The following is a 27,499-nucleotide window of genomic DNA, read 5'->3' as shown; positions in this document are numbered from 1 at the left end:
TCCAATATAGTTGCCTCTGAATAGTGAAAGAGCTAGAGCTAGTGCTTAGCACGGTTTATGGCTAATGCTAATGCTGCTCCAGCAGTGCTAGCAGGAGTTAGCAGCAAGTGGCAGTCCGATAATACTCACCTTTAAACAGCAAAAGAGCTTGCGCTTAGCACGGTTAGCAGCTAATGCTAATACTGCTCCAGCTTCGGTGAGGAGGCAGGATTCAGCACAACACCTAAAAAGACTACTCGCTAATTTGACATGTCAAGTATTGAGAGATGCTGCACACATTAATCTGCAGTGTGAAACCAAAACTAAACGGACTAAACTGATACAACAATATGAACCTTGTTTCAGACTTAGGCATAATATCAGTTTGTAACAGAGACTGTAAAAAAGATAGACGTCGTATCGCCGTTCCCATTCATTCAATGAAAATGAAGCCAAAATCTTCCGCCATGTTGGCGATCCTGAAACCCGAGTCTGCGCAGTAGAGACCAGAGGAGGGAGAAAGACTGTGGAGAGACCGCCTACTCATTTGAATAACCCCGCCCCTGAGGGCTGCCTCGAGGTCACAGGCTGCAGAGCAGAGTGAAGCGGAGCTGACAGTCTGTTATTGGTCCCGCCCATAACCAGCCCTTTTACAATAACCACACCTTTTTTGAATAGAGCTGAATAACGTTTTTAAAAACGAATTCTGTGGGGATATAAAAATTTGGCAATATAAGCAGAGGATACACTAGCTGCTGCATTTAAATAAAGGAGGTAGAATTACAGCATATTAGAAAAAAACGTGATTGAAAGTTGTTTGTTTTGCCATTGAAACCTATGGGGATGGGTGGAGTTACACAGCTTTCTGAAACCGAACAGCAGGGGGCGCCCGACCTGTGGTGGCTTCACTTTTGAGAGAGGATGCTCTGTCCAGCTATATACAGTCTATGGTTTGTAATAACAGCTCTATTGTAAAAATAAACCTTTATGAACTCTTATGTCTACTAGCTTAATTCTAAATCCCTTTATGGAAATGAAGCAGCAGTGCTGAGTTGCTGCCGGCTGCCTCCCAGCCTGCCCTGCGGCCGAGTGAAGTGCAGATTGATCAGTCCAGCAGAGATAGCAAAACAATAGATCCCCCTCTCTAATCGCGGTGTGTGGGCGTGTGTGTGTGTGTGTGTGGGCGTGTGTATTTAGAGGAATCTTCAGCGAGTTTCCCGGATGTGCAGCAGAGTGAACCTGCTGTTTCTGCTTGTGTTTTTTTATCCCCCTACAGGCTTTTCCCAGCCCTCAGCATAATCACTGAACTCACCCACCCGGCCAACATGAGGTTCATGCAGTTCAGAGTCAAAGACCACTACTCGCTCGCCCTCTCCAAACTAGAGAAGGTTAGTCTGACCTTCTGTATAAAAGATATAAAATGAGGGATGTGTTCTGTATATAAACAAAAAAAATAATTACTGTTTTCTAATGGAAAGTAGTGTAATTTTACAGAGTAAATGCAGGATTTTTAATTTATTTTGCAGAAAAAAGTTCATTTATAAAAAAAAAAAAAAAAAAAACTGTCAATAAGTGTAGGAACAAATGTATAAAAAAATAGAATATCATTGAAAATTTACTTAATTTCACTAATTCAGTTCAAAATGTGAAACTCATATATTATATTGATGTATTAAACACAGAGTCTATTCTATTTTAAGCGTTTATTTCTTTTATTGTTGATGATTATGTGCTAACAGCCAATAAAAAAGACCCACAAGTCAGTGTCTTTTTAGAAAAATTGTATATTATTTAAGAACAATCTGTAATTTTGGCAGTGTGGGCAGTAGTGTGCCAAGTCCTGCTGGAAAATGAAATCCGCAGAATATGTTTTATATTTTAGATTCTTTAAAGTCGCACCTCTTGCTTAGATTAGACAGTTTTGCACATCTCGGCTGCATTTTGTCAGTCAGTTTTATGCTGTAGAGTCACCTGGAATTCAGGCTTTCAGTTAACAGCTGTGCTGAACTCATCAAGAGTTAATAAGTACTTGAATTTCTTGTCTCTTAATGTTAGTTTGAGAGCATCAGTTGTAAAGTAGTGAAGAGGTAGAGTTACAGGTATACAGTGAATAGTGAGTATTTGAGTAATGTTCTAATGCAGGTTATGAGAAGAAAAAAATACTCAATTAAATTTAGAAAAACATACTTTTTAAAGAAATGAAGGTCAGTCAATCTGAAATATTTCAAGAACTTTGAAAGTATCCTAAAGTGCAGTTGCAAAAACTATTAAACAACATTATGATGAAACTGGCACTCATCAGGACCTCATTAACACAGGATAAGTTAATTAGAGTTACCAACTTCAGACACTTCAGATAAGAGTATTTTGGTTTGTTTAACACTTTTAAGTTACTGCATGATTCCTTATTTGTTTCTGCATAGTCTGGATGACCCCAGTATTAATTTCTATTTATTAAATGAGGAGGTATATTCATACATTTGTACCATATACAGTTCTGTAAAAAAATTAAGAGACCACTTCAGTTTCTGAATGAGTTTCTCTGATTTTGCTATTTATAGGTATAAGTTTAAGTAAAATGAACATTGTTGTTTTATTCTATAAAATACAGACAACATTTCTCCCAAATTCCAGAAAAAAATATTGTAATTTAGAGCATTTATTTGCAAAAAAAAAAAAAAGAGAAATGGCCGAAATAACAAATAAGATGCAGAAATGCTTTCAGACCTCAAATAATGCGAAGAAAACAACTTCATATTTTTAAGAGTTCAGAAATCAATATTTGGTGGAATAACCCTGGTAGTTTTTTAATCACAGTTTTTTCATGCATCTTGGCATGTTCTCCTCCTCCACCAGTCTTACACACTGCTTTTGGATAACTTTATGGCAAAATTCAAGCAGTTCAGCTTGGTGGTTTGATGGCTTGTGATCATCCATCTTCCTCTTGATTATATTCCAGAGGTTTTCAATCTGGTTTAATCAAAGAAACACATCATTTTTTAAGATTAAGTGGTCTCTTGTTTTTTTCCAGAGCTTTTAGACACTGATTGAGCATATTATTGTCATTTTAACAGCATTTTGATACAGGGGCTTAGGTTCAAATGCTTAAATTGTGATTGGGGTGGCAGGTAGCAGCCAAAGTCTTAGCATATGTGTTTCAACGGGGAAAAAACCTTTACAGTACAGGAGAAGCAATAAATCTATTTAAGCTTTCAGTGGAAGTGTAAAATCTGTGTTGGACACTCAGCCCCAGGACTGGGAAGCACTGCTGTAGCTAATCAGTGCCTGCCTTGTCTCCTACCATGTTTCTGCTGCACGCCGGACCTCCAGAAAGAGAGAGAGAGGGGCTCCAACCTGGTGTTCATGTTCCGATTACCCTTCGCCGCCGGGAAGGTGTTCAGTGTCAGCATGCTGGACACTCTGCTGTATCAGGTAACAGTCGGCCAGTCGGCCGGTAATCCACACTGAGCTGTGCTCTGTCTCTCTGATTGCACAGAGCCCACCGCAGGTGTGTGAGGGTGTCTGGGTTTTTGTGTGTGTGTGTGTGTGTGTGTGTGTGTGTGGTAATGAGCTTAGGGCAGAAAGTGATACAGTTTGTTGACATACCTGCTATACTGAAGTGCTCTCTGTTGTCTTCTGTCTGTTGTTTGTGTGTGTGTGTGTGTGTATGTGTGTGTGTGTGTGTTCTAGTCCTTTGTGAAAGACTACATGATCTCCATTACCAGACTGTTACTGGGACTGGATTCCATGCCTGGCTCCGGTTTCCTTTGCGCCGTGAGTACAACCTCAGATTTCAGCCGCACACTGAGAGAAAACGCAGTGTTTTAGTGTTTGGATGATGATTGTGATGATGATGATGATGATGATGATGATGATGATGATGATGATGATGATGATGATGATGATGGTGGTGATGATTAGTAATAGTGAAGTAGTTTATGACAATGAAATCTCCAAAACAGCAACTTTCCAGGAGAAAGAAAAAACCTTCTAAGCTTTCAATGGAAGTCAATGTAAATAATTGAAAATAATGTATTTAACCCTTTTAGACCTGAATTGTGTTCCAGTGATGGAAAAAAATAAGAAGTTTTACTTTTGTAATGCACTTTTGTAAAGGAAAATATTTTTTTGTTAAATTTCTGTTTTATGTCCATTTTGTTGGAAGTCTGTGTTTAACAAAACATAATATAAAAAGTGTATAATTAATTAAAAAATGAGATCTTCTTACATGCCTCTTTGGAACTATTTTTGTGTTGAGTTGTTGGTTTTTTTTCCAGTGCGGTGGGCGGTGCTAAGCTACTAAATTTGTTTATTGGCTGGTTCATGGTTTATTCTGATGGACAACAGCTCTCAATTATTGTTCTGTGCATCAAAACATTTCAAAAAACAGAAAATACATGATGTCCATTGTAATGGATGCAGGGTCTGAAAGGGTTAAGGTCATTCTGAAATATTTCTGCTGGTCCGTTCACTAAACTAAAACTAAAAATGAGGTGGGAGGAAAAAATGGCTATGTATTTGTTTTGGTTTTTCAGCCCGTATATGTGATTACTACTGATCATCTTATTGATGATGATCCATATTTTGCAAGTTGCTTAAGGTAACAGCAGATTGCAGTTCATCTTTTAACCGCTAGATGGAAATAAAGGCCAGTGCAGATATCTGCTTTATGTGCCAATTGCCAGTGTTACTCAGTCCAGTACAGTGGGTATCAGAGCACTAACCAGATAACCCTCTTAAGAGTACATCACTCAGCCCAGTACAGAGAGCATCAGAACACTTAACAGGATACCCCTCTTAATAGTACATTACTCAGCTCAGTACAGTTAGTATACAAACACTAACCAGATAACCCTCTTAAGAGTACATTACTCAATCCAGTACAGTGAGTATCCAAACACTAACTGGATACCCCTCTCAATTGTACATTACTCAGTTTTTTTTCCAAGATTGCTTGGAAAGGTTAATGTGGCATCACGCCTCATCCTGATTGATTTCCGTGACATATCCACCAGAGGCACATTATATCTACACAATATCATTTATTTTACTTCAAGCCCACTGGGACATGTAGTCAATTATTAGTATATTATTAGTATATATATCACTAAATATTGATTATGTTTTTAATACATAATAAATGTATTGGAAGCACTGAATCCCCCATCCTTCACCCTAATCCTGACCTTTACAATCATGTTGGTAATTATGGGTGTAGACAGTAATGTTGGTAATGACGGTAAAGAAGATAATAATGATCCTGGCTGTGATTATAATGACAGTAGTGATGATGATGATGATGATGATGCTGATCTTTCATGATCTCTTAGATGAAGATCACAGAAGAGGACCTGTGGATTCGTACGTATGGACGGCTCTACCAGAAGCTCTGCTCGTCCACAGGAGACATCCCTATCGGCATCTACCGCACAGAGGCTCACAAACTTCCTGTTTCTGAGGTACTGAAACCTGCAGAGCAGTGAAACTGTCAACAGTATAAAATCAGCTTTCTCAGCATTGTTTTTAATCCAGATTTAAACTGGATTAACTTTAAATCTGTTTTTTAAGAGCTGTGAAAGGAACCAAAGGAGCATGTCAGGGTTTAACACAGCTCTGGAGGCTTTGCTGACTTATCGTCTAGTCACCCAGACACCCGTCAGGAGTCGCAAATCACAAAATCCCTGCGTAATCACAACCACAGCAGCTAACAGTTAATAAAACATCTCCAGTGTGAACAGAACCCTATTTAAATCTCATTGTATTTGTCTGACGCATCGAAAATTGGATCTCAGCTTGTTGACAAATGTGAAAACTCATTAAGACAAGATACCCCTGTGATTGTTTTTGCAAATGCAAAATAATGTGATTTTATTCAAGCCAAAAAAGGCACTATTTAACATAAAAAAAAAAATATTGGAAACATTTTATTTTAAGGAACACAAATTTCATGAGTTTATTCCAGTGGTGTGCAGTGAGGCCCTTCTAACCGTTCAGAGAAGGGGTGACAATAGGTGCGTGTAAATAATTACATCATATTTAATCAGGAAATAAATATTATAGTTATTGTAAACTATAAGCATGTATTTTATAAATTAACTAAAATAAAAAACAGCAACTAATTCAAAGCATTATTCTGTGTTTTTTAGTTGCTACAGGACTCTTATCTGACTGACAGCAGTTCTAACCAATCAAAGCTTTTTAAAATGTCTTCTGCCCCCTCGTGTGTGTCTAAGTGACCCTTCTCCTGATTTTGAGAAGGGTGTAGTAATGAATCTATTAGCAAAGTCGCAGAACAATCTAACCAATCAGATTCATGATTTTCACTCCGGGGGTGGGGCCATGACTATCTAACCCCTTCTCAGCAATGTTCTGATGAAGGGGCTACGTGTTGCTTAGTGTAAACTCTGGATAGAGTTTTCTGCTCCTCCCCAGACGTAAAGCTCATGCGGGTTGCCAGATTGACACACAGTGGCGAGTGATGACAGGTCTTACTCTGTAACTGATCTGTGAATATATAAATAGATATATACACTGTATATATAGGTTTCAATGTGCAGAATGCCTGTTTCTAGTACACAGTGCTTTAATCAATTATCCAGCTATTGTTTAATTATAGTAAGCAACCTTACTGAAGCTCAGTGATTACCTGTTTAGCTAAAAAAAAGAAAAAGCCAGCTCCCCTTTTTCATGGCTGCAGCTCACTGTTTTTGGTGTGCTGTTGTCTATACCTGGCAACCCTGAGTAGAGCGTAAAATAAGTAGAGTTCAAATAAGAAAATACTGGCTGAAGCTCTTAAACTCAGCATGTTTCCTTAATATCTGATGATACATCCTGATTACTGGTACTTTGAGTGTTACAGAAATATTCAATATGCATCAATATACTATCTGTTAATGTACATTTTTCTTTTGACTCCTCCCTCTCAGTCCCAGGTCTCCATCACAGTGGAGGACTATGAGGACACGCGGGAGCCTCGGGAGCCCCTGCTGTGTCGTTCCGGCCCCCACCGTAACTCCACCTCTTCAGAGCCGCCTTCCTCCTCCTCCTCCTCATCCCACGACCACCCGCTGCTCAGGAGGAAGAGCATGCAGTGGGCTCGGCGGCTGAGCCGTAAAGGGGGGCGGGGCCTAAGCGGAGCCAAGGGTCCCGGCAGCGCGGCCGAGCGAATCAGCCAGCAGAGGCTCAGCCTGTTCCGCCGGTCCGAGAGACAAGAGCTCAACGCCCTGGTCCGCACCCGCATGAAACACCTCGGCCTGTCGCCCACCGGATTCAGTGAGTGTGGGTGTGTTCGTATTTGTGTGTGTGTGTGTGTGTGTGTTTTTCGCTATCTCACATGCACTAAATATGCACTATTTTATTTCAGCTTAAAAAAAAATTCAGATATACAGCTCTGGAAAAAAATTAGGAGATCCCTTGAGTTTCTGAATCAATTTCTCTGATTTTGCTATTTATAGGTTTATGTTTGAGTAAATTTAACATTGTTGTTTTATTCTACAGTATAAACTACAGACAACATGAGAAATGATAAATGGCTGAAATAACAAAAAGGAGTTCTTAAAGAAATCTTAATAGTCCAAAAATGAATATTTGGTGGAATAATCCTGGTTTTTAATCACAGTTTTCATGCATCTTGGCATCATGTTCTCCTCCACCAGTCTTACACACTGCTTTTGGATAACTTTATGCTGCTTTACTCCTGGTGCAAAAAAAATTCAAGCAGTTCAGTTTGGTGGTTTGATGGCTTGTGATCATCCGTCTTCCTCTTGAATATATATCAGAGGTTTTCAATTTGGTACAGTGAAAAAAAAAAACATTTTAAGTGGTCACTTATTTTTTCCAGAGTGTATTATAGACTGTATTAGACCCTGTGCCCTGTGGGTGATCTGTGTGACCTCTGGCTGTGTCAGACTCTATGCTCTCTGTTTGCATGTCTGGTTTAAGATGGGATGACAGACCAGGGCAACAGACTCTCCTACATCCTCATCAACCCGTCCCCCGACACGCGCCTCGAGCTGCATGATGTTGTGTAAGTATGTTAAAATTAACTTGTGCTTTGGTACATATTCTGTTTTTATTCTGTTTTTATATTAACAGTAAATACTGTAGTGTGTATAATATTTATACCTTAAATCGATATAAAACAATATATAAAAAATGTGATTTTAAACTGTAGAATATAAACTATAGCCTATAAAGGTCTATTTTCTGTTCTATTTTCATACATAAGGCACACTGGATTATAAGGCGCGTTATGTGACACTAGTAAGGAACAGGGGTGTCGCCATGTTTTCCTTGTAATTCAGCAGGTCTGTAAACGTAAGCTAGATAAACAAAACTGTAATTCTTTAAAAAATTATATATTTTAAAGTCAAACAAGTGCTGGGTGTTAATCTATACAGATTTATCTCCTGTAAAGCATTTCCATTTATTTACAGTAAACTGGGATTTAAGTAAGCCAGGGTGATATGAGCTAGCGTTTTGCCCCACGTAGCCTGTTTTAACACGGTAATCACACAGGCTACAGGCCAATAATGCTCACCTCTGAGCGGCGAAAGAGCTAGCTAGCGCTTAGTGTGGTTAGCGGATAATGCTAATGCTGCTCCAGCAATGCTGGTCGGGGTCAGCAATCTACATTCCAGTAAAAGAGCTAGTGCTTAGCGCGGTTAGCAGCTAATGCTAATACTGCTGGAGAACCAAACTGAAACTCTTGTATAACTTTGTATTTCAGCAGAGTGGCTTTACTGCTCCTTAATACTTGACTGGATAAAAATATAAAAATCATACATAACGTGCACCAAATTATTTGGGGGGATTTGGGAAATTTAGGGCCCTCTCTGGTGAGAGTGGGTAATTGCACCGAGCATGCGGAAGAATCATTTTAAACTGGGCGGGTGTGACCTGGGCGGGTCTCCTTTCAGAGCAGATGAATCCGATTCCAGGTTATGTTCAGTCAGAGAGAGAGAGAGAGAGAGAGAGGGCGCGCTCAGTCAGAAACTTCACTCTTTCGTTTTTTTGTTTTTACTATGAGTGAATGGAGGAGCTACTGAGCTCTGAGTTTCCGCTTCTGAAGTCTCCATTGCACCACCAGCTGCTCGAGTTTAGTAAAACTGAGCTCAATCCTCTTTTAGAGGCTGTACGTGTGACGTAAGTACGTAAAGACGCGTGACGTGGCCAGAAGAAGAACTCCCTTGAGAAACGACCCAAAACCCCAGTTTTTAGAATGAATATATTATTAGGCTTAGCAGGGATGGTTGTTTCAGCTCACTGGTACCATTGAACACAATATTTTATCCATATTCTTCACCACTCAGAAATGCTTCTGCTCTTTCAGTTTAGAAACAAAATAATATAATAATATTGTAATTATTAATGCTGTTTTTTCACTCATTGTAGTAAACATCGGCTGTTTCTCTCTTTCAGGTATCTGATCAGGCCTGATCCCCTGTCACTGATGCCCAACCAGGGTGGCCGAAAGCCCAGCGCAGGCAGACCGGAGACTCACAGGTTCAACACGCAGGACAGCACCCACCTGTGACCAGAAATACCAGCACAAATACACAACTGCAGCGCAGCCTGCCAGAGAGCTTGTGTGTGTGTGTGTGTGTGTGTGTCTGAGTGGGTGTGTGCATCAGTGAAAAAAAGAGAGAGAGAGAGAGAGAGAGAGAGAAAGAAAAACAGAGAGAGAAAGATAGAGAGAGCCTTGAAAAAGAGACTGGAGAGGACTGGAAAATGGACTGTGAATAGGAAACTGTCAGATGCATGGACCTGTTCCAGCCTCAATTCCATTTGATTTATTTTTGCATTAGTTTGTTTTGTTTGGTTCGGATGCGAGAGAGCCGAGGCCACATAAGTGCATTTAAATAAACCTGTACTGCGTATTAGTCTCTGTGCATGTGAATGTATGTTAAATAGCCAACACTGCCAATCTTAACCTGGACTGCCAAAGGAACACACTGTCTAATGTACGTTAAAGCTGAGGGGCGAAAGCTGATCTTCTTCTCCTTAATGTTGTGAGTAGCTCATGTCTGTTAGCTGCTCTGGTTTGGATTCCTTTTTTTTCTTTTTATAGTCATGTGAAAAAAAAAGTAGGACACCCCACTATGGCCATACAGAGGTTGGACAATTAAACTTAAACATAGTTCTGGTGGAAGCAGGAGAGTTGAGGTGCACATTGAATTCTGCCGTGATTTGGGCAGCCGTGGTTTTATGTTTTTTTGGATACAATCCGGGTTAGCACCCGAACATCCCTTTCAGACAGCTTCCTCTTACAGCGTCCACAGTTAATCCTGTTGGATGTGGTTAGTCCTTCTTGGTGGTATGCTGACATTACCCTGGATACCGTGGCACTTGATACATCACAAAGACTTGCTGTCTTGGTCACAGATGCTCCAGCTTTTAAACATGCTTTTTTTTTAAATGTCACATGAGTTTTGCCACCATCTTCGGATTAGACAAAAAAATTAAGCAAAGCTGCCTGAGTTTGACATGTTTTGAATAGTTAAATATATGTGTTTATAGATTCAGATAGAAAAATAAATAAATAAATAAATAATAATAATAATAATTTGGAAGAATTACAACAAGCAAATGGCACCCATTTAGTGGAATGGCCCTTATATATTTTGTTTTGTATTAGGAAATCTGAGCACATCAATATCTGATCTTTTTTCAAACAATATATATATAAAGGTGATGTACTTGCTATACTGTTAGTTATACTGTTACAGATCACAGTTTGATTTTTGTAATAAAATGTCACATTTTATTAACCAAACAAATGTAAAAAGATGGCAGTTCCTGCTGTGGAAAGCATTAGGACACCCTATGCCCTAATCGCTAGAATTTTCCCTCAGTGACATTAACTAGAAGAATGAATTTCCCACTCCTTCATGCAGAATTCTTTCAGCTGTGTAAGGGTTCCATCCCATTTTGACCATTTGTCTCCAAAGAATCTCAATAAGATTTTTTATTTTTGTTTATTATTCTTGATCTATTTAATCTATAACTTCCCATTTCTTTATTTGAGCCATTCCTTGATAGATTTGCTGGAATGTTTGGGTCATTGTCATGTTGCACGGTCTACCTGCATTTATACCTTTCGTTCTCAAGAACTTAAATAGCCCCTCGAATCTGGCCATGCTGGTTCACTCAATCAAGTTAAACAATCAAGATTAAACCAAACTTTGTGTCGGAAGTTTTAAATTAAATGTAGTAAGTAGTAATTAATGTGGGTGTGTCCTAACCTTTTATTTTATTTTCACATTTTATAATAAATGTGTAGAACACGTAGCTTTAGTTGTATATGTGTATGTGTGTGTTTAGTTATAATTCCCCCTATTATCTCCCATTATGATGCTCTTTTTTATTTTAGGGTGTCCTAACTTTTCCCTGTTTTGCGATGTTTTGATACACCTGTGATATGAACTGTCAGATGTTTTATAAGTATCTGACCTGGTTTTGGCCTCTTCAGCTCTTTGTGGACTTGCACTTTGAGCGTGCCAACTGCACGAACGGACTGAACGTGAGCTTATTAACTGGGCGCTGGACCAAATGAGCGATCTTCAATCTTCTGCCCTTTACCGTGGACGCGGCAGCATCTGTTTTCGCCGATCTCAGAGGAGACTGTTGAAACGAGCCTTCTGTCGTTAATGGCGTTTTTTTTTTTTGTTGTTTTTTTTTACGTCTTAGTTTATGGAGGACCAAAACTTCCAAAATTAAAAAATAAATAAATATGGTGATTAAAACAGTAAAAAATAACTATAATAATTATAAAAATAAATACATATACATACAAATATAAATTTCCTAATAACTTGTTATTTATGGGTTTCTTCATTAACATTGTTTAATTTTTCTTTTGATTCATTTGTTTGTTCATTTAGAAAACTATTTATTTCTGCATTCATTTATCTCCTGATTTATTTATTTCTGTATTAATTTTTTTGTTTCCCAATTTATTTATTTCTGTTTTTCCTTGTCCTTATATGATCAATGAATAAATGAATACAGAATTTAAAAAATCAGGAAATAAATGAATGCAGAATAAATAGTTATGTAAATAAATAGACAAATGAATTAAAAGAAAAATGAAACAATGTTAATAAGGAAACCCATAAATAAAAATGTATTAAGATATTTATTTTATGTGTGTGTATATATATATATATATATATTTATTTTTATATTAATTCTAATTATTCTTTACCGTTTTATTCACCATATTACTTTTATTGAGTGACTTACTTACGTTTTTAATTATTTATTTATTTATTTTTAATTTTGGCAGTTTTGGTCTTCCATATTAGTTGCCGAACAAACCCCCATAGTTTTTGTACTGTGTTTCGACGCTGTTCTCGATGTTGATGAGCATTGATAAGGACTGTTTCTTCGGCTGTTTGTTTGTTTGTTTGTTTGTAGGTTTAATCGTTCTGTTTTCAGCCCTCTTATGACGTCTTCACACTTTCCTGGCCTGTTGTTTTTGTCCTCTTGTCAGTTTGAGTATCTCTTTAGCGCGCATTTGGAGGAGCCTGCATGCAGAACGCAGGGTTTTAAAGGACGTGAGACCAGCCATACAAAAGTGAACGCTTCGTGCTCCTGCTGCACCGGGCTACTGCTGCTTCCTTCATTCAGTGCCATCCCCCCTCCCCCCATATACAAAAAGCATTATGTACAGAATAAAACGATAAAAAAAACTGTTCTCTGTATGGGTTTCATATAAACACCATCTACAAGTCCTGCTGGAAAATGAAATGAAATCCAGCAGATGACAGCTTAGACTGTGTGTCTCTCCACTCTTCCTCCAGACTCTGCTCCCTTGATTTACAAATGAAATGTAAAATGTATTTACTGATGATCAGTGATGGTTTGGAGAGACATGCTAATCATCTGCTGGTGTTGATCCACTGTGTTTTATTATCAAGTCTAAAGTCAGCGCAGTTTTGTTTTCCCACAAAATCTTACAGCACTTCATATTTTACAGCTTCCCTCTGCTACTGACAACTTTTATAGAGATATGGATTTCATTTTCCAGCAGGACTTGGCACAATGCCCACACTGCCAAAAGTACCAATTGGTCTTATATAATATTTGAATTTTCTGAGACACTGATTTTTGGGTTTTCACTGGCTGTAAGCCATAATCATCAACAATAAGAGAATTAAACACTTAAAATAGATCACTCTGTGTTTAATACATCTATATAATATAAGAGTTTCACATTTTAAACTGAATTACTGAAATGAAAAAAATTAAGAGACCACTTTAGGTAAAAATATTGTCATTTAGAGCATTTATTTGCAGAAAATGAGAAATGGCTGAAATAACAAAAAAGATGCAGAGCTTTCAGACCTCAAATAATGCAAAGAAAACAAGTTCATATTCATAAAGATTTAATTAGGGTTAGAAATCAATATTTGGTGGAATAACCCGGGTGTTTTTTTAATCACAGTTTTCATGCATCTTGGCATCATGTTCTCCTCCACCAGTCTTACACACTGCTTTTGGATAACTTTATGCTGCTTTACTCCTGGTGCAAAAATTCAAGCAGTTCAGCTTGGTTTGGTTTGATGGCTTGTGATCATCCATCTTCCTCTTGATTATATTCCAGAGGTTTTCAATTTGTTAAAATCAAAGAAACTCTTCATTTTTAATTGGTCCCCTTTGAGTTCACCACTGGTTCCTGGAACATTTCTGTAATTTCTGTAATTTCTGTTTCTGTAACGTTACAGGCTAACCTTTCTGGAACCTTTTTAAACTGCTAGTAAACATTGTTGTAATGTTTTTTTGTTAGCTGATACATTAGTTAAGATATTCATTCTTTGAATTCTTAATTATTGTGACCGAAATATCTCTAAATTAATCAATATTGATTCAAATTAAATTGAGTCAGAAATCCAATTGAATTGGAACCTTGAATAGGAATGCAGACAAACCAAGTCTCCCTGAAGCTGCGGGAGTCTCCCGCATTTCGGTAGTGGCTCCCTGATGCCCGCGAGTCACATATAATCTCCCGGAATTCAGAACGAGCGCACCAAACGCGCACACAGGCCACAGACTTTTATTCTCTAATCACGTGTGGGAAGGAGAGAGAGAAAACAGAGAGGGTTCTGATTGGCCTGTTCTCTGCAATGAGTCTGTGAGACAGCCAATCAGTTTTTAGTGTGGGCGGGCAGTGTTTTTCCCCCCTCCCGGACGGGATTTGTTCAGTGAGTGAGAGAAAGCAGATCATGGCGGAGGCAATATTAATAATTATTGTAATATGGTATGAAATGTTTTTGATGTTGTGCAATTTTTTTTTATATTGTAACTGTCAATTTTTGTAACATAAAGGCTTTTTTTCCAAAAAAAAAAAGGAAAGCAGAGGCAGGGCCTTCCAAAAAGAAAAAAGATAAAACTCATTTCACCTCTGAATACTCTAAATTGAATTAAAAAAAAAAGTCTAATTAATTCATATAAAAGTAAAATTTCTGTTTTTTTTTCTTTCTTTTTTTTTTTTTTTTTTTTGGGGGGGGGGGGGGGGGGGCGGTGGGGGCGGGTGTAACCTCCCTGAAATCAAGTTTTGCAACTTGGGATGTCTGGGAATGGGATCAGTTCTGGTCAGCAGTGGTGATTCCCAGCCATAATCGTGGATTTCCCTGTGTGAGGTTTTTCAGCAGAAGTGGGCAGCGCCTTTTTTTGAGTCGATTCAGACTAGAACTTTGCCCTGTATTCTTGTTCATCCGCCCACACTGCTCTTCAGAGCACCGTAAGCGAGTCTTTGTACTGCTGTCAAACGCTTTCGGCGCATGCAGATGAATAGGACTACTTACCGCGTGGACGTGGACGGGTGTAAGTGGTTGGAACGCCGGGCTCTTCAGCTGGGAGATGACTCATCTTCATTACAGCGTTAATGGCACTCCAGTTAGTACCTGCGATTATTATTAGTTACAATTAGCCTCAGATGCTATATTCAATTTCTCCCGCTGTCTAGACCTGACGTGCTTGTATATGACACCGGTCCTCTGTGGAGCTCGGGTACTGAGTCACGGTCAGTCAATACTGTCGTCAGGGTGATTATGTTAAATGTTATTGTATTTAATCATCTGACTGTGCTTTATAGCGTGTAATGTATTTCCAATACATACATACTGCGCATGAACAGACGTGAATCATATCATTTATCAGAAAATAAAATACAACACCAAACGTTTGTACACACTATTTCATGCATACCACCCTCCAAATAACTAACCTTATTCCACCTAATTCCAAAATGAAGCTGGCTTGTCCAAATGTGCTTTAGCATACCTGAAGCAGCTCTGTTTGTGGCGCATGCAAAGAAAAGGCTTCTTCTATAGTTAAACAAATAGTTGAATGATGCACAGTGACTCCATCTGCAGTAAGATGATGATGTAGATGGTGTATTTGGAGCTCTGGAGGTCTGTGGGTTGACTATGACTGTTCTCACTTGTTCTCACCATCCTTCTCCTCTGCTTATCTGAGATTTTTCTTTGTTTTATTCCTGTTTTTCTTTTGGCCTTTTACCTTTTTATTTCCTTAATTTCTTTCTTCCATTTTTTTATATATATTTTTTACTTATTATTATTATTTATTTTAGTTCCATCATTTACTTTTTATTAATATTGTGGTTATTTTAGCCCTTTATTTCTTTAATTGTGTTTACATTTTATTATTCTACGTATATTTATTGCTTTGTTGTGTTGCTCTACATTTTAGACTGTCTGCATATCCTTTTATTTTTAATTATTTTATTTTATTTCAACTAAATCTTACATTGTTTGCTTGTTTTTATAATTCAAACATAATAAAATTAAAATATGGATCTCAGAAAGCTGCAGGAGAGCGGAGGAGGGCTATTCAAACAAGGTAAGTACTTTTTATCACGTTTTATTACACCCAAAGTCCATTTCACTCCGGAGTTCTCATTTAACTGAGATTGCTGAGCCGAACAACCAATGATTTATAAAGGAAAATCATAAAAATGATCAGGGGTGGGGTGCCCAAACTTTTTCATACTACTGTTTATATATATACTGTGTCTTTCAGCAATTCACACCTAGCGACTAAACTAACGACTGAGCTAATGCTAAGCTAACAGTGAACTGCCTCTAATCTGAGGCTATTGTACCGCTAGTTTAGGACCTGAAAAGCAGGACCTGACCTGACCAGTATCTGCTTTAGCTTGAGAACATCATAGCTCCCTTATACCTCTTGTATACATTTTTTATCTATAGAGCCATTTATCTATAGATCAAGATCTATACACTAATGACATCGCCTCCATCTTTATCCTATTGTGTCTCAGTCTGCTGTGTCATAATGATGAGACAATATAAACCTCAAAACCACTCATGCACAACCCCTGGCCTACTGTATGACATAGCGCAAAGCTTACGTTCCTGTCGGAGGCGTGGCCGTGGGTGATGTATGGAGATTGTACAAACACGGCTTATAGTATATATAAGAGGGTCAGTTTCACTAGTCTGGACTGAGACCTGACTGTGGCTGCAGTAAGTAGTGAATAAAAGAGGAGAAATGGCTGAGGAGAAAGGAGAACGTAGCATCCTGATCACCGGCGCTAACCGAGGCCTGGGGTTTGAGATGGTCCGGCAGCTGGTGGAGGGACCCTGCAAACCCAGGAACGTTTTTGCGGCGTGTCGAAACCCTGATGGAGCTCAGGCGGAGGTGAGTCAGCAATAGATCTTATTACAGCATCACTGAAAATAAGGCTCCTTTATAAAGGGTTTACCAAGGATTAGGGCTGGGTGATATGGATAAAAACGAATATCTCAATATTTTTTGCTGAATGGAAATATAAGCTTATATATATTTATATATATTTGCCCCCTAAAAATTTCTTTAGTTTTTACTTTGTTGTCATATTGATATTTTTTTTCGATTATCAAACATACTTTATTATCAGACAAAGATAACCTGAGTAATTATTAAAAAAAGCCTTTTAAATGATCATTTTATTTATTTAAGGAAAAAAAATATCAAAAACAATCTAGCCCTGTGTGAAAAAGTCTTTGCCCCTAAACCTAATAACTTCCCACCAGGCATTTCAGCACTGAATCAACGTTGAATCAATGTTGATGTTATGGTTGAATCAACGTTAATGTTATGGTTGAATCAATGTTAATGTTATGGTTGAATCAATGTTAATGTTATGGTTGAATCAACGTTAATGTTATGGTTGAATCAATGTTAATGTTATGGTTGAATCAACGTTAATGTTATGGTTGAATCAATGTTAATGTTATGGTTGAATCAACGTTAATGTTATGGTTGAATCAATGTTAATGTTATGGTTGAATCAACGTTAATGTTATGGTTGAATCAACGTTAATGTTATGGTTGAATCAATGTTAATGTTATGGTTGAATCAATGTTAATGTTATGGTTGAATCAACGTTAATGTTATGGTTGAATCAATGTTATTGTTATGGTTGAATCAATGTTAATGTTATGGTTGAATCAACGTTATTGTTATGGTTGAATCAATGTTATTGTTATGGTTGAATCAATGTTAATGTTATGGTTGAATCAACGTTATTGTTATGGTTGAACCAATGTTAATGTTATAGTTGAATCAATGTTATTGTTATGGTTGAATCAACGTTATTGTTATGGTTGAATCAATGTTAATGTTATGGTTGAATCAACGTTATTGTTATGGTTGAATCAATGTTAATGTTATGGTTGAATCAATGTTAATGTTATGGTTGAATCAATGTTATTGTTATGGTTGAATCAATGTTAATGTTATGGTTGAATCAACGTTGGATTTAGTGTTGATTTTGAAAAGTGAATCAACCTTGATATGGCAACGTTGTTTCAACAGTTCACTCTGCATGACTAAGTAATCACTGAGTGAGTGTGTAGTATAAACTAGGTATAATAGAGAGTGTTGTGCTGAAAACAGTTTGTGGTTTAAACACCTGTCCTCTCACTGTGGTGGAACTCACACTGTGTTTGGTGTGTTTGGTTTTCTTTTAGGAACTGAGGAATCTGGTAAAAAAGTACCCAGACATCATCACTGTTGTTCGTCTAGGTAAACTTTCATCATTATTCCATTTTTTATGTTACTTCCCAGCTGCTGTGCTCCTCCAGTAAACGTCGCCAAGCTTTACCAAACATTCACACAAATCAATCCAGACTGTTCTCATACAGAGTTCCAACCCAATGGTGGAACAAACCAGGAGCATCTTTAAGAAACTCCTAAAGACTGAGCTCTTCAAAGAGCACTTACTCTCTTAACACCTCTAACTAAATACCTTCTACTACCAGATCAGGAGAATCTCTCACTATCTTTAATAAACTCCTGAAGACAGAGCTCTTCAAAGAGCACTTACTCTCCTAACGCCTCTAACTAACTACCTTCTACTACCAGATCAGGAGAATCTCTCACTATCTTTAAGAAACTCCTGAAGACAGAGCTCTTCAAAGAGCACTTACTCTCCTAACACCTCTAACACACTAATTACTTCTAACCTTATTTCCTTCTTCCCCTCCTTTCCTCCTCTATCCCCATATTGTTTTTTTTACACACAACCATTTACACTCAGCACTCACCCACATACCGGTGAGAAGCAGCAGCCAATAGCGTGCAGCGTACTCTCAACCGGAAACAACCGTCCACCTGGAGGACTGCATTTGGGCGCTACAGCACTACATCATTTTAACCAGGACAGAGTGCCAATCCAGTCATACATAGATTTACACAGATCAGTTTAGAGCATTCTGGGTAATTCTTAGAAAATCCAATTTAACTGATCTCCATGTTTTTGGACTGGGGGAGGAAACCGGTGTCTCAGGAGAAAACCCAAGCAGACACTGGGAGAATATAGAAAGTTTACCCAGATAGGGACTTGAACCCGAGACCCCAGTGCTGGAAGGTTTATGGTACTAACCACTAAGCCACTGTGTTTCACCAATGTAAAAAAAAATAATAATAATATACATGAATTTTTTTTCTCAGCTTGAATCTAAAAGCTAAAACTCTGTGATCAAAACACCACTTTCCAAAATATTCCTTTCATTTTCGCTCTGGCAGACGCGACCGATCCCAGCAGCATCCAGGAATCTGCTAAGGTGGTGGGTTCCAAGCTGAAGGGCAGGGGTCTGAATGTGCTGGTGAATAACGCTGGTGTGATGGCTGCTGGAAACATGGAGGACACCACCGACGATAACATGCTTAGCGCTTTCAGCACCAATGTTATGGGACCCATGAATGTCATCAAGGTAACAACCAGAGAATATAATTCCTCAGATTTCTCAGAGTGATGGTTTTGATCCAGGGTCAGATTTTGCTTTTAAAGTGAGCTTTTTATTAAAAAATCGAATTTAACACTTCCATCAATCGTCAGTAGACTGTAGACTGTAGTCAGTAGACTGGTGAAAACATGTTTGGTATTCTTGATTTTTGCACTGGAGGAAATTGAGGTTAAAATGAATGTTTATGTACAGCGGCTTGAAGTTCATTTTTTTCAATCTACAACCACAACCTTAAAGCAAGAGGTAAATCGTACTTGGTTTTCAAAATTTTTATCAAATACAAATCTGAAAAGTGTGGCATGCAAAAATATTCAGCCCCCTTTACTCTGAACCCCTTAAATAGAATCCACTGCAATCAATTGCCTTCAGAAGTCAATTATAGTCCTGCAGCTGTCTTAGTATAAATACAGCTTTTCTCTGAAGGCTTCAGTGGTTTGTTAGAGAACACTAGTGAACAAACAGCATCATGAAGACCAAAGAACACAAAACTCGCCAGGCAGATCAGAGATAAAGTTGCAGAGATACATTTTAAAGCAGGGTTATACTAGGGTGACCAAACGTCCGTATTTCCCGGGACATGTCCGTATTTCACATCCTGTCCTGGGTGTCCCGTTTTTTTTTTTTTTTAAGTGAGGAAATGTCCTGTAACAGTGCAATATTAGAAACAGGTCGATTTGTCCCCCCCAAAAATGATATCGTTTCGCTCAGATCAGCTGTACTGTTAATGAGGAGACAGACCGGACCAATCACGGAGCCGGTTCAGGTATTAAGTCCCGCCTCTCAGTACAAACAGCCAATCAGCTTGCTGGTTTTGCGGCACGCGGATTAGAGGCAGTGTGCTGTTGGGGAAGCCCCGCCCCCTCGCTGTGAGATTTAGCAGCGGGATCGGGCTGCAGCAGCTTCAGCTGATTTTAAAACAGAGATGGATATACGGAGATTTTTCTAACAGAAAGGGAACGGTAGGCTAACCACTTCAACTGTGATGATATGTTTCTGATAGCTGGGTAAAAATACACGTCTCTGAATCAAAACACAAAACTCACTGTGATTAATAAACTGCAGCTGTGTTAGTGAGTTTAACTTTAGAATTACCTAGATTGGGAGTCAAGGTTAAAGAAAAAATAAACTATATAGCTAATCAATATTTCATTTTCAAACTGTGTTTTCCAATTTAGGATTACAAGACTTACTGTGAGCTATAATGAACGAAAATTAAATTTAGCTAACTAGTTATCTAGAAGCCAGATGTAGTGGATAGCTAGAATTTAGTACAGTACTTTATGTTTGTAGGTTAAAGCAGTTTCTTAACCCCGATCACTGCCCTAAAATAGTGTTTTCCACCTGATCCAGCTGATCAGCTAATAAACAGTCCTTTACTGAGTTTACCTGTTTAAACCCCTTAACTCCCTATGGAGCCTAAATTTATCCAGCAGTGTATTAAACACATCAAACCACCACTTACTTTATTAAATGCCTTTAAATCAGAGAAAGCTTTAGAACATGCAGAACAGTGTTAATATGCAGTAGAATATGTAAGAACAGGGTTGAGAAATACTGCTGTAAAGTGACTTCTGTTTGTAGTTCACAGTAAGACCACATGTTCTGAGGTTTATAAAAATCTCTATGGAAAGTTACACTCTAAGAAATATAAGTACAGATTTGTACTTAAAAGAGTACAAAGCTTGTCGCTGGGGCTGTACCTTATATTGAGGCACAAAAAAGTACCTTTCAGTGAAAGTCCTTTTTTGTACCCATGGTTTTTGTGGCAGTAAAGATTATAAAGATTATAAACATTATCATCAACTAAATATGGCTCAAAAACTTGATGATACAAAATTGTCTGGCTTTCAAATAAAAAAATGTGCAATTTAAATATATATAGTTTATTAGTACAGTGATGCAGAATACTGAATGTACCCTTTGGCTGGTTAAATGGTACAAATTTGTACTTATTGCTGTTAGAAATGACTTTGTACTTCAGAGGGAACAAATCTGACCCTGTAAAGACCAGTATTGTACCTTTGAGGGTACAATTATAAAGAGTGTACCTTCGAGTACAAAAAAGTACTCATATCGTACCTCTATTTTTTAGAGTGTACATTCTTTTACATAAAAGGACACCATCTTAAAAAGAGCTCTCATTACAAAAAAAAAAAAAACAGGAGAAAATGTAAATATACAACAGAATTGACATGCCAATACATAATAATAATAATAATAATAATAATAATAATAAACAAATCTGTTATATTATTTTAAATATTAGGTTATAACTGATCATTTTTTTCATACGTATATAATTCAGACATTGCATGCATAATTTTTTCTAACATTAGTAACTGTAAGGTGGAGTAACATTATTAGTAAATTGGAGTAACATGTTTAGGTTGTAAAATCACCTTATAATAATAATTTAATTGTAATTAAATTTCCCCAAATGTTCTAGGAAACTATAGGGTGGGCTTGGGTTCATATTGGCAAATGTGTCCCCCCCAATATCAAGCCCGCTCCTACGCCCTTGCTTTTAGAGCACACACACACCTCGCTCCATAATCCATCGCCAGACCCCCTATCCCCCCCCCGACCCCACCTCAACAATCACAGTGCAGTATCACTGTTAGAGCACCCCCCCCCCCCGGTCCCGTGTGTCCTGGTTTTCAAACATGAAAATATGGTCATCCCTAGGTTATACAATTTTCATCCAACCACAATCAGATTCACTCTATCTGGATGGAGAAATATATCTGGATAGAGTTTTTTTAAACAATAATGAGCCAGAAAGAAAACAAGCGGAAATGAAATAGGAGGAACAAATCTATTTTTAGTAAGTAAGTAACGTAACAAAGTATTTGTACTACATTTGTACTTGACACCTCTGACTGTTAGCCATATCTGATGCTTCTGCTTTTAGGGGTTCTTGCCATATCTCCGCACTGCAGCTAAATCCTGTGATAAACCAGGCATGTCCTGCTGTAAGGCAGCTGTGATCAACATCTCCACAGCTCTGGGCTCCATGAGCAGCATTCCTCAGCTCTACTCCATCTTTCCTGCATTCTCCTACAGCATCAGCAAGGTAAGCTAAATCACAGCATCTTCAAATTTACAGTCGTAAATGTATAAATAAGTCCTGCCACTGTGATCAGGAGAGCGCCGGTTTGAAAACTGTTCATGCAGCTTGCCATCAGCTGCTGGAGCCCTGACAGAGAGCAAAATTGGCCTCGCTTTCCTCCCACATCACTCCTAGAGTGATGTTGATCAGCACAAGGCTGCATCTGTGAGCTGATGTATCAGAACTCAGAAGTCGCTGCGCTTTCCTCCGAGTGCTATGCTGTGATGCTACTCGGCAATGCTGCATCAGCAGCAGTTCGAAAAGAGGCTGAGTCTGACTTCACATGTATCAGAGGAGGCATGTGTTAGTCTTCATCCTCCTTGTGTTGGAGCATCACTACTGATAAGGGGAGATCTAATGAGTGGGTTGGGTAATTGGCCGTGTAATTTGGGTAGAAAATGGGAAAAAAAATTAGAAAATTGATTCAGTTAAAATTTGAGTTTCGAGTTTGCAATCACCACTGGTTTGTTATAGTTTTTTTTTTTTATTATTCAGTTTTTTTAGTTAGTAGTTGTTTTCTAGCTTGTTGTCTTTGTTGTGTTTTATTGTCTTAGTATTTGTTTCTTTTGTGTTTGTTTTATTATAACTTTAATTAAAACTTGTGACTTGCATTTGCATCCTGCCCCCAACTCGTTACACAAACGAGTCGAGTAGACATGACCCCTTCACCCTGTTAATATGGAAATTTCACCAGTGGAAGTATCATGCCGCTAAAGCTCAGATTAAATGAAACCGGATCTGTTTGTGTCTCTCAGGCTGGATTAAACATGTTGACAGTGTGTTGTTCTCTGGACCTGAAGGAGGATGGAATCCTCTGCACTGCTCTGCACCCGGGCTGGGTCCGCACCGACACAGGAGGTCCACAGGTGAGCATGATACTGCTGGAAAATGAAATCCACATCTCTATAAATGTTTTCAGCAGTGAGAAGCAAGAAGTGCTGTAAGAGACTCTGGACATGATATAACACAGTGGATCAACACCAGCAGATGACATGTGTCTCTACAAACCATCACTGATTGGTGGAAACTTCACACTAGACCTCAAGCAGTTTGGACTGTGTGTCTCTCCACTCTTCCTCCAGACTCTGCTCCCTTGATTTACGAATCAAAAATGCTAAATTTACTGATGATCAGTGATGGTTTGGAGAGACATGTCATCTGCTGGTGTTGATCCACTGTGTTTTATTATCAAGTTTAAAGTCAGTGCAGTTTTGTTTTCCCACTAAATCTTACAGCACTTCATGCCCCTCTCTGCTACTGACAACTTTTATGGAGATGCAGATTTCATTTTCCAGCAGGACTTAAACTAAACTTACACTACTAAAGTAAAATCACTTTCAGTAACACACAGTGGAGTAGATTGAGTTTTTTAATACCATGTGGTTGAAGTAGCATTAGCTTCAGCTCAGTTCTGAACACACAGAAATGCTATACTTAAAATAAAATAGTTCCATACTTCAGACTCTAACTGAACTCTCATTTACCTTCTGAGAACTCTCCTCAGTGCTGCCATTGGACAATAATGACTAGTAGGGGCATCTTGAGGACATCAGATGGCACTGTGTTTAAAAAAAAAATCAAAACTAAAATAGGATTAAAATAACTGATAAATGATCCTTAAAATGATCCTGGATCAGCTCCAGTCCTGAGTCAATATATGGGATCTGGACATCACATATTTAACACATATAACATATACTTATCATCAGTGTGATCTAGCACCCACTTGGTGCTGCTCTCACACTATTAGATTATCTGTGTGATAATTGCTTGTACTGTAATTTTAAAGTCAACTAGGAAATAGTTTCAGTTTTGTAAATTTGTTATGTGGGCAAAACTGTGGCTAAAATTGGCTAAAAATAGCTAGATTTATTTAGGATAATTTTCTTAGGATAGACTAATGTGCCTTTCTAAAAAGCTGTGAGCCTTTTATGTCTGATACAAAGCCCATGGTGGTGGTTAGTGTGCCAAGTAATCCAGCAAGCTAAAGTCATTCCACTTTGATCGGGAGATTACTGTTCGAATCCCGGTCATGCAGCTGGCCATCAGCTGTCGAAGCCCTGAGAGAGCACAACTGGTCTTGCTCTCTCTGGGTGGTTACAGTAGATGGCACTCTTTCCCCCTCATCACTCCTAGGGTGATGTGATCAGCACAAGGCTGCGTCTGTGAGCTGATGTATCAGTACTGAGTCACTGCTCTTTACTCCAAGCATTAGCGCTGTGATGCTACTCGGTGATGCTGCATCAGCAGCAGTTTAAAAAAGAGGCGGAGTCTCTCTCTCTTCACATGTATTGGAGGAGGCATGTGCTAGTCTTCACCCTCCTTGTGTTGAGGTATTACTAGTGATGGGGGATATACAGCTGACTAGTAGCTGAATGGGTGGTTCAATCGGCCTAGCTATATTGAGGGGGTAAAAATAGTCGACAATTTGAAATAAATCTTTAAAAAAAAAGGTCATGGTGGTGAAAATGCACAGTATTCACATTGCAAAACATGCAATGTCAGGTGCAATGTCATATTAAACATGTCGTTTTCCAGAGGTAGATTATATCATATCAATATCCTGTAGTTTTAATCTTTTTATAAAATGAGTGCATTACTAATTTCAAACCAAATGAGCAGTTAATGCTTAAATCCTAATTTTAAACAGTTCAGGAGTAAAAACGTGGGCTCAAATTGCTCCATCACAACATTAAAAGGCTGATATGAAATGATATGAATGTGGGGAATGTTTGGAACCGTTACGCAAGTGTTTCATTATAAGAAGGCAATTACTTTTTCACACAGGGGATTCATTTACAGCTTATTATTTGTGTTCTGTTCATTTCTGCTCCGTCTAATGTTCCATCTTTAACAATCTAAAAGCATTCATAGTGACTATGCAATAAATGAGAAAAATCCTGGGTTATTATTAGGATCATATTAAATCTCTCCAGTTGCAATAATGACAGAGAATAGCTGCTAATGTAGCAGTCACTTTTTGCAGCTAATGCTAGATATGTACAGTGCCAGTCAGTTTTATTTGTTTAAAATGTTCTACATTGTAGATTAATACTAAAGTCATCTAAAATACTAAAAAAATATATTAAATTATTCAGTTAATAGTTATTTCTTCAAAGTAGCACCTCCAGTCAGCTTTATGAAGTAGATTCACCTGGATTTCAGGCTTTCAGTTAACAGCTGTGCTGAACTCATCAAGAGTTAATAATTACTTGAATTTCTTGTTTCTTAATGTTAGTTTGAGAGCATCAGTTGTAAAGTAGTGAAGAGGTAGAGTTACAGGTATAAAGTGAATAGGCCTATTTGAATCATTTTATGACTCAAGGATTACCCATAATATGGCAAGAACTATTCAACTAAGTGAAGGAAAAAATCTTTAAGAAATCTGAAATATTTCAAGAACTTTGAAAGTGTCCTCAAGTGCAGTCGCAAAGACGATCAAAAACATTATGATGAAACTGGTGCTCATCAGGACCGGCCAAAAAAACAAATCGTCAGTGCACTTTATATATGAATTTTAAGGAATTGTAGGGAGCAGTAAAGCCACTCTGCTGATGTCCAGCGTTCTGAAGGAGTTTCAGTTCATTTTCTTCAGCAACGAGGCTGGAGCAGTATTAGCATTAGCCGCTAACCACGCGAAGTGCTAGCTCTTTCACCGTTCAGAGGTGAGTATATTGGACTGTAGTCTGCATGTTTACTGTGTTAAAACAAGCTATGTGGGACGAACCGCTAGCTAATAGTGCTAATATCACCCTGGCTTACCGGAACACTCAGGGTTCCTCAGTGTAGCGCCGTCAGGTGGCATTTACTAGCATTAAGCGCTGCTAACCACGACTAGCACTGCTGCTATCCGATCAGTTGAACAAATTGCAAATCTAAGCATACTGTAAATAAACGGAAGCGCGGTACTCACCCAAATTAACAGTTTTCAGGAGAGAAATCTCTGTAAATAAATATCCAAAAAGAGGAAAAAACTGCTAAAAGTGGAAGGAAAACATGGCGACATCCCTGTTCCTTACTATTGTTGCTTAAAATGCGCCTTATGTATGAAAACAGACCAAAAAGTAGACGTTCATTGATAGTGTGCCTTATAATCCAGTGTGACTTATAGTCCATAAAATAATATAACAATATACTAATACATAGAAGTGTTAAACTGTATAATGCTTCTGCTTTTACTACTGTTGATGTGCATTGCAGCCATCTTGGATTCTTAACTCTTTCCTAAGGCTTTCTTGTGGAAATATTACAGTTTAAATGTATTACTTGGAACTAGGAAATTTCAGCTTCCAAGTTATAATGGACCACAGCATGAGCTTCCATCTCTCTTTCTCTCTGTTAGGCACCCATGGAAGCGAAGCAGAGTGTTGAGGGTCTGCTGAAAGTGATGCAAACACTCACTGAAAAGAATAACGGTGGATTCTTGGACTACACTGGAAAAACTGTGCCCTGGTGATCCAATTTATTTCTTTTGAAAGTTTACTCAAGTTTTCCTATGTATAAATATGCTCAGTGGCTGTAAAGAACCTTAATAATCAATAAATAAATAACAAAAGACTTAAAAGTATGCACTTTTTTGGTGTATTTTGAACTTTTGCTTTTAAAAAAGTAAAATGAAAAATAGGAATGAATGTGAAATGGAGTCCAGCTTTCAGACACTATAGAGAGTTTTCTGCCCCACTTGATCCCTAGATGCGAGGCTCACGCAGGTTGCCAGATTGACATACAGTCTTTCTATGGTTACTCTATGCTTACTCCCAGCTATGGTCAGCAACCTTACTGAAGCTCAGTGATTACCTGTTCAGCAATAAAATAGCCAGCTTACCCATTTCCGTGGCTGCAGCACACTGTCTCCATGCTATTGTCTATAACTGGAAACCCTGAGTGTGGAAATGGGACTGGGGGAATGGCGGTGGGCAGATTCAGAAGCTAAATTAAGCTAAAAGATTTCCGTGACACACCACACAGTTCAAATACGAAAATACTGGCTGAAGCTCTACTGACAAGAGCTGCCAGTGCTTAAACTCAATATGTTTCCTTAATATCTGATGATACATCCTGATTATGTTTTGAATTACTACAAAGAAATGGAATCCTTAAATGGTGCCTTAAATTATAAAATAGACACAACACAAA

At 38.2% G+C, this 27,499-nt stretch overlaps 2 protein-coding genes across 3 annotated transcripts in view; both read left to right on the top strand.

Moving 5' to 3' along the window:
- LOC111191922 (potassium channel subfamily T member 2) overlaps positions 1-11,657 on the top strand; it is a 129,054-nt gene extending 117,397 nt beyond the window's left edge. Inside the window, exons 24-30 of one of the 2 annotated variants that reach the window (XM_049475752.1) lie at positions 1,256-1,367; positions 3,310-3,411; positions 3,670-3,753; positions 5,310-5,438; positions 6,906-7,251; positions 7,921-8,005; positions 9,400-11,657. In XM_049475752.1, coding sequence (XP_049331709.1) covers positions 1,256-1,367; positions 3,310-3,411; positions 3,670-3,753; positions 5,310-5,438; positions 6,906-7,251; positions 7,921-8,005; positions 9,400-9,514 — 973 coding nt within the window. In that variant the 3' untranslated portion in view covers positions 9,515-11,657. Of the gene's footprint in view, positions 1-1,255; positions 1,368-3,309; positions 3,412-3,669; positions 3,754-5,309; positions 5,439-6,905; positions 7,258-7,920; positions 8,006-9,399 lie in introns of both variants that reach the window. The other variant, XM_049475751.1, reaches the window with a different exon arrangement.
- A 4,802-nt stretch (positions 11,658-16,459) lies between these two features.
- On the top strand, positions 16,460-27,455 carry LOC111191911 (C-factor-like). Its single transcript, XM_022668067.2, has 6 exons — positions 16,460-16,662; positions 17,977-18,031; positions 19,034-19,221; positions 22,166-22,327; positions 23,119-23,229; positions 26,706-27,455. The coding sequence occupies exons 1-6, from the start codon at positions 16,513-16,515 to the stop codon at positions 26,817-26,819; spliced, it is 780 nt and encodes a 259-aa protein (XP_022523788.1). The 5' UTR covers positions 16,460-16,512; the 3' UTR covers positions 26,820-27,455.
- Positions 27,456-27,499: the final 44 nt, after the last annotated feature.

Source organism: Astyanax mexicanus, chromosome 3 (assembly GCF_023375975.1).
Source record: "Astyanax mexicanus isolate ESR-SI-001 chromosome 3, AstMex3_surface, whole genome shotgun sequence".
Lineage (NCBI taxonomy): Eukaryota > Metazoa > Chordata > Actinopteri > Characiformes > Acestrorhamphidae > Astyanax > Astyanax mexicanus.
The sequence above is the reverse complement of the archived record's forward strand: the minus strand, read 5'-3'. Positions and strand labels throughout refer to the sequence as shown.

Bases quoted from the DNA above. Each gene is read 5' to 3' on its own strand.
- LOC111191911 (XM_022668067.2), top strand. From the start codon at position 16,513: ATGGCTGAGGAGAAAGGAGAACGTAGCATCCTGATCACCGGCGCTAAC. The intron at 16,663-17,976 runs GTGAGTCAGCAA...GTTTTCTTTTAG, and splicing joins CTGATGGAGCTCAGGCGGAG to GAACTGAGGAATCTGGTAAA. The intron at 23,230-26,705 runs GTGAGCATGATA...TCTCTCTGTTAG, and splicing joins CCGACACAGGAGGTCCACAG to GCACCCATGGAAGCGAAGCA.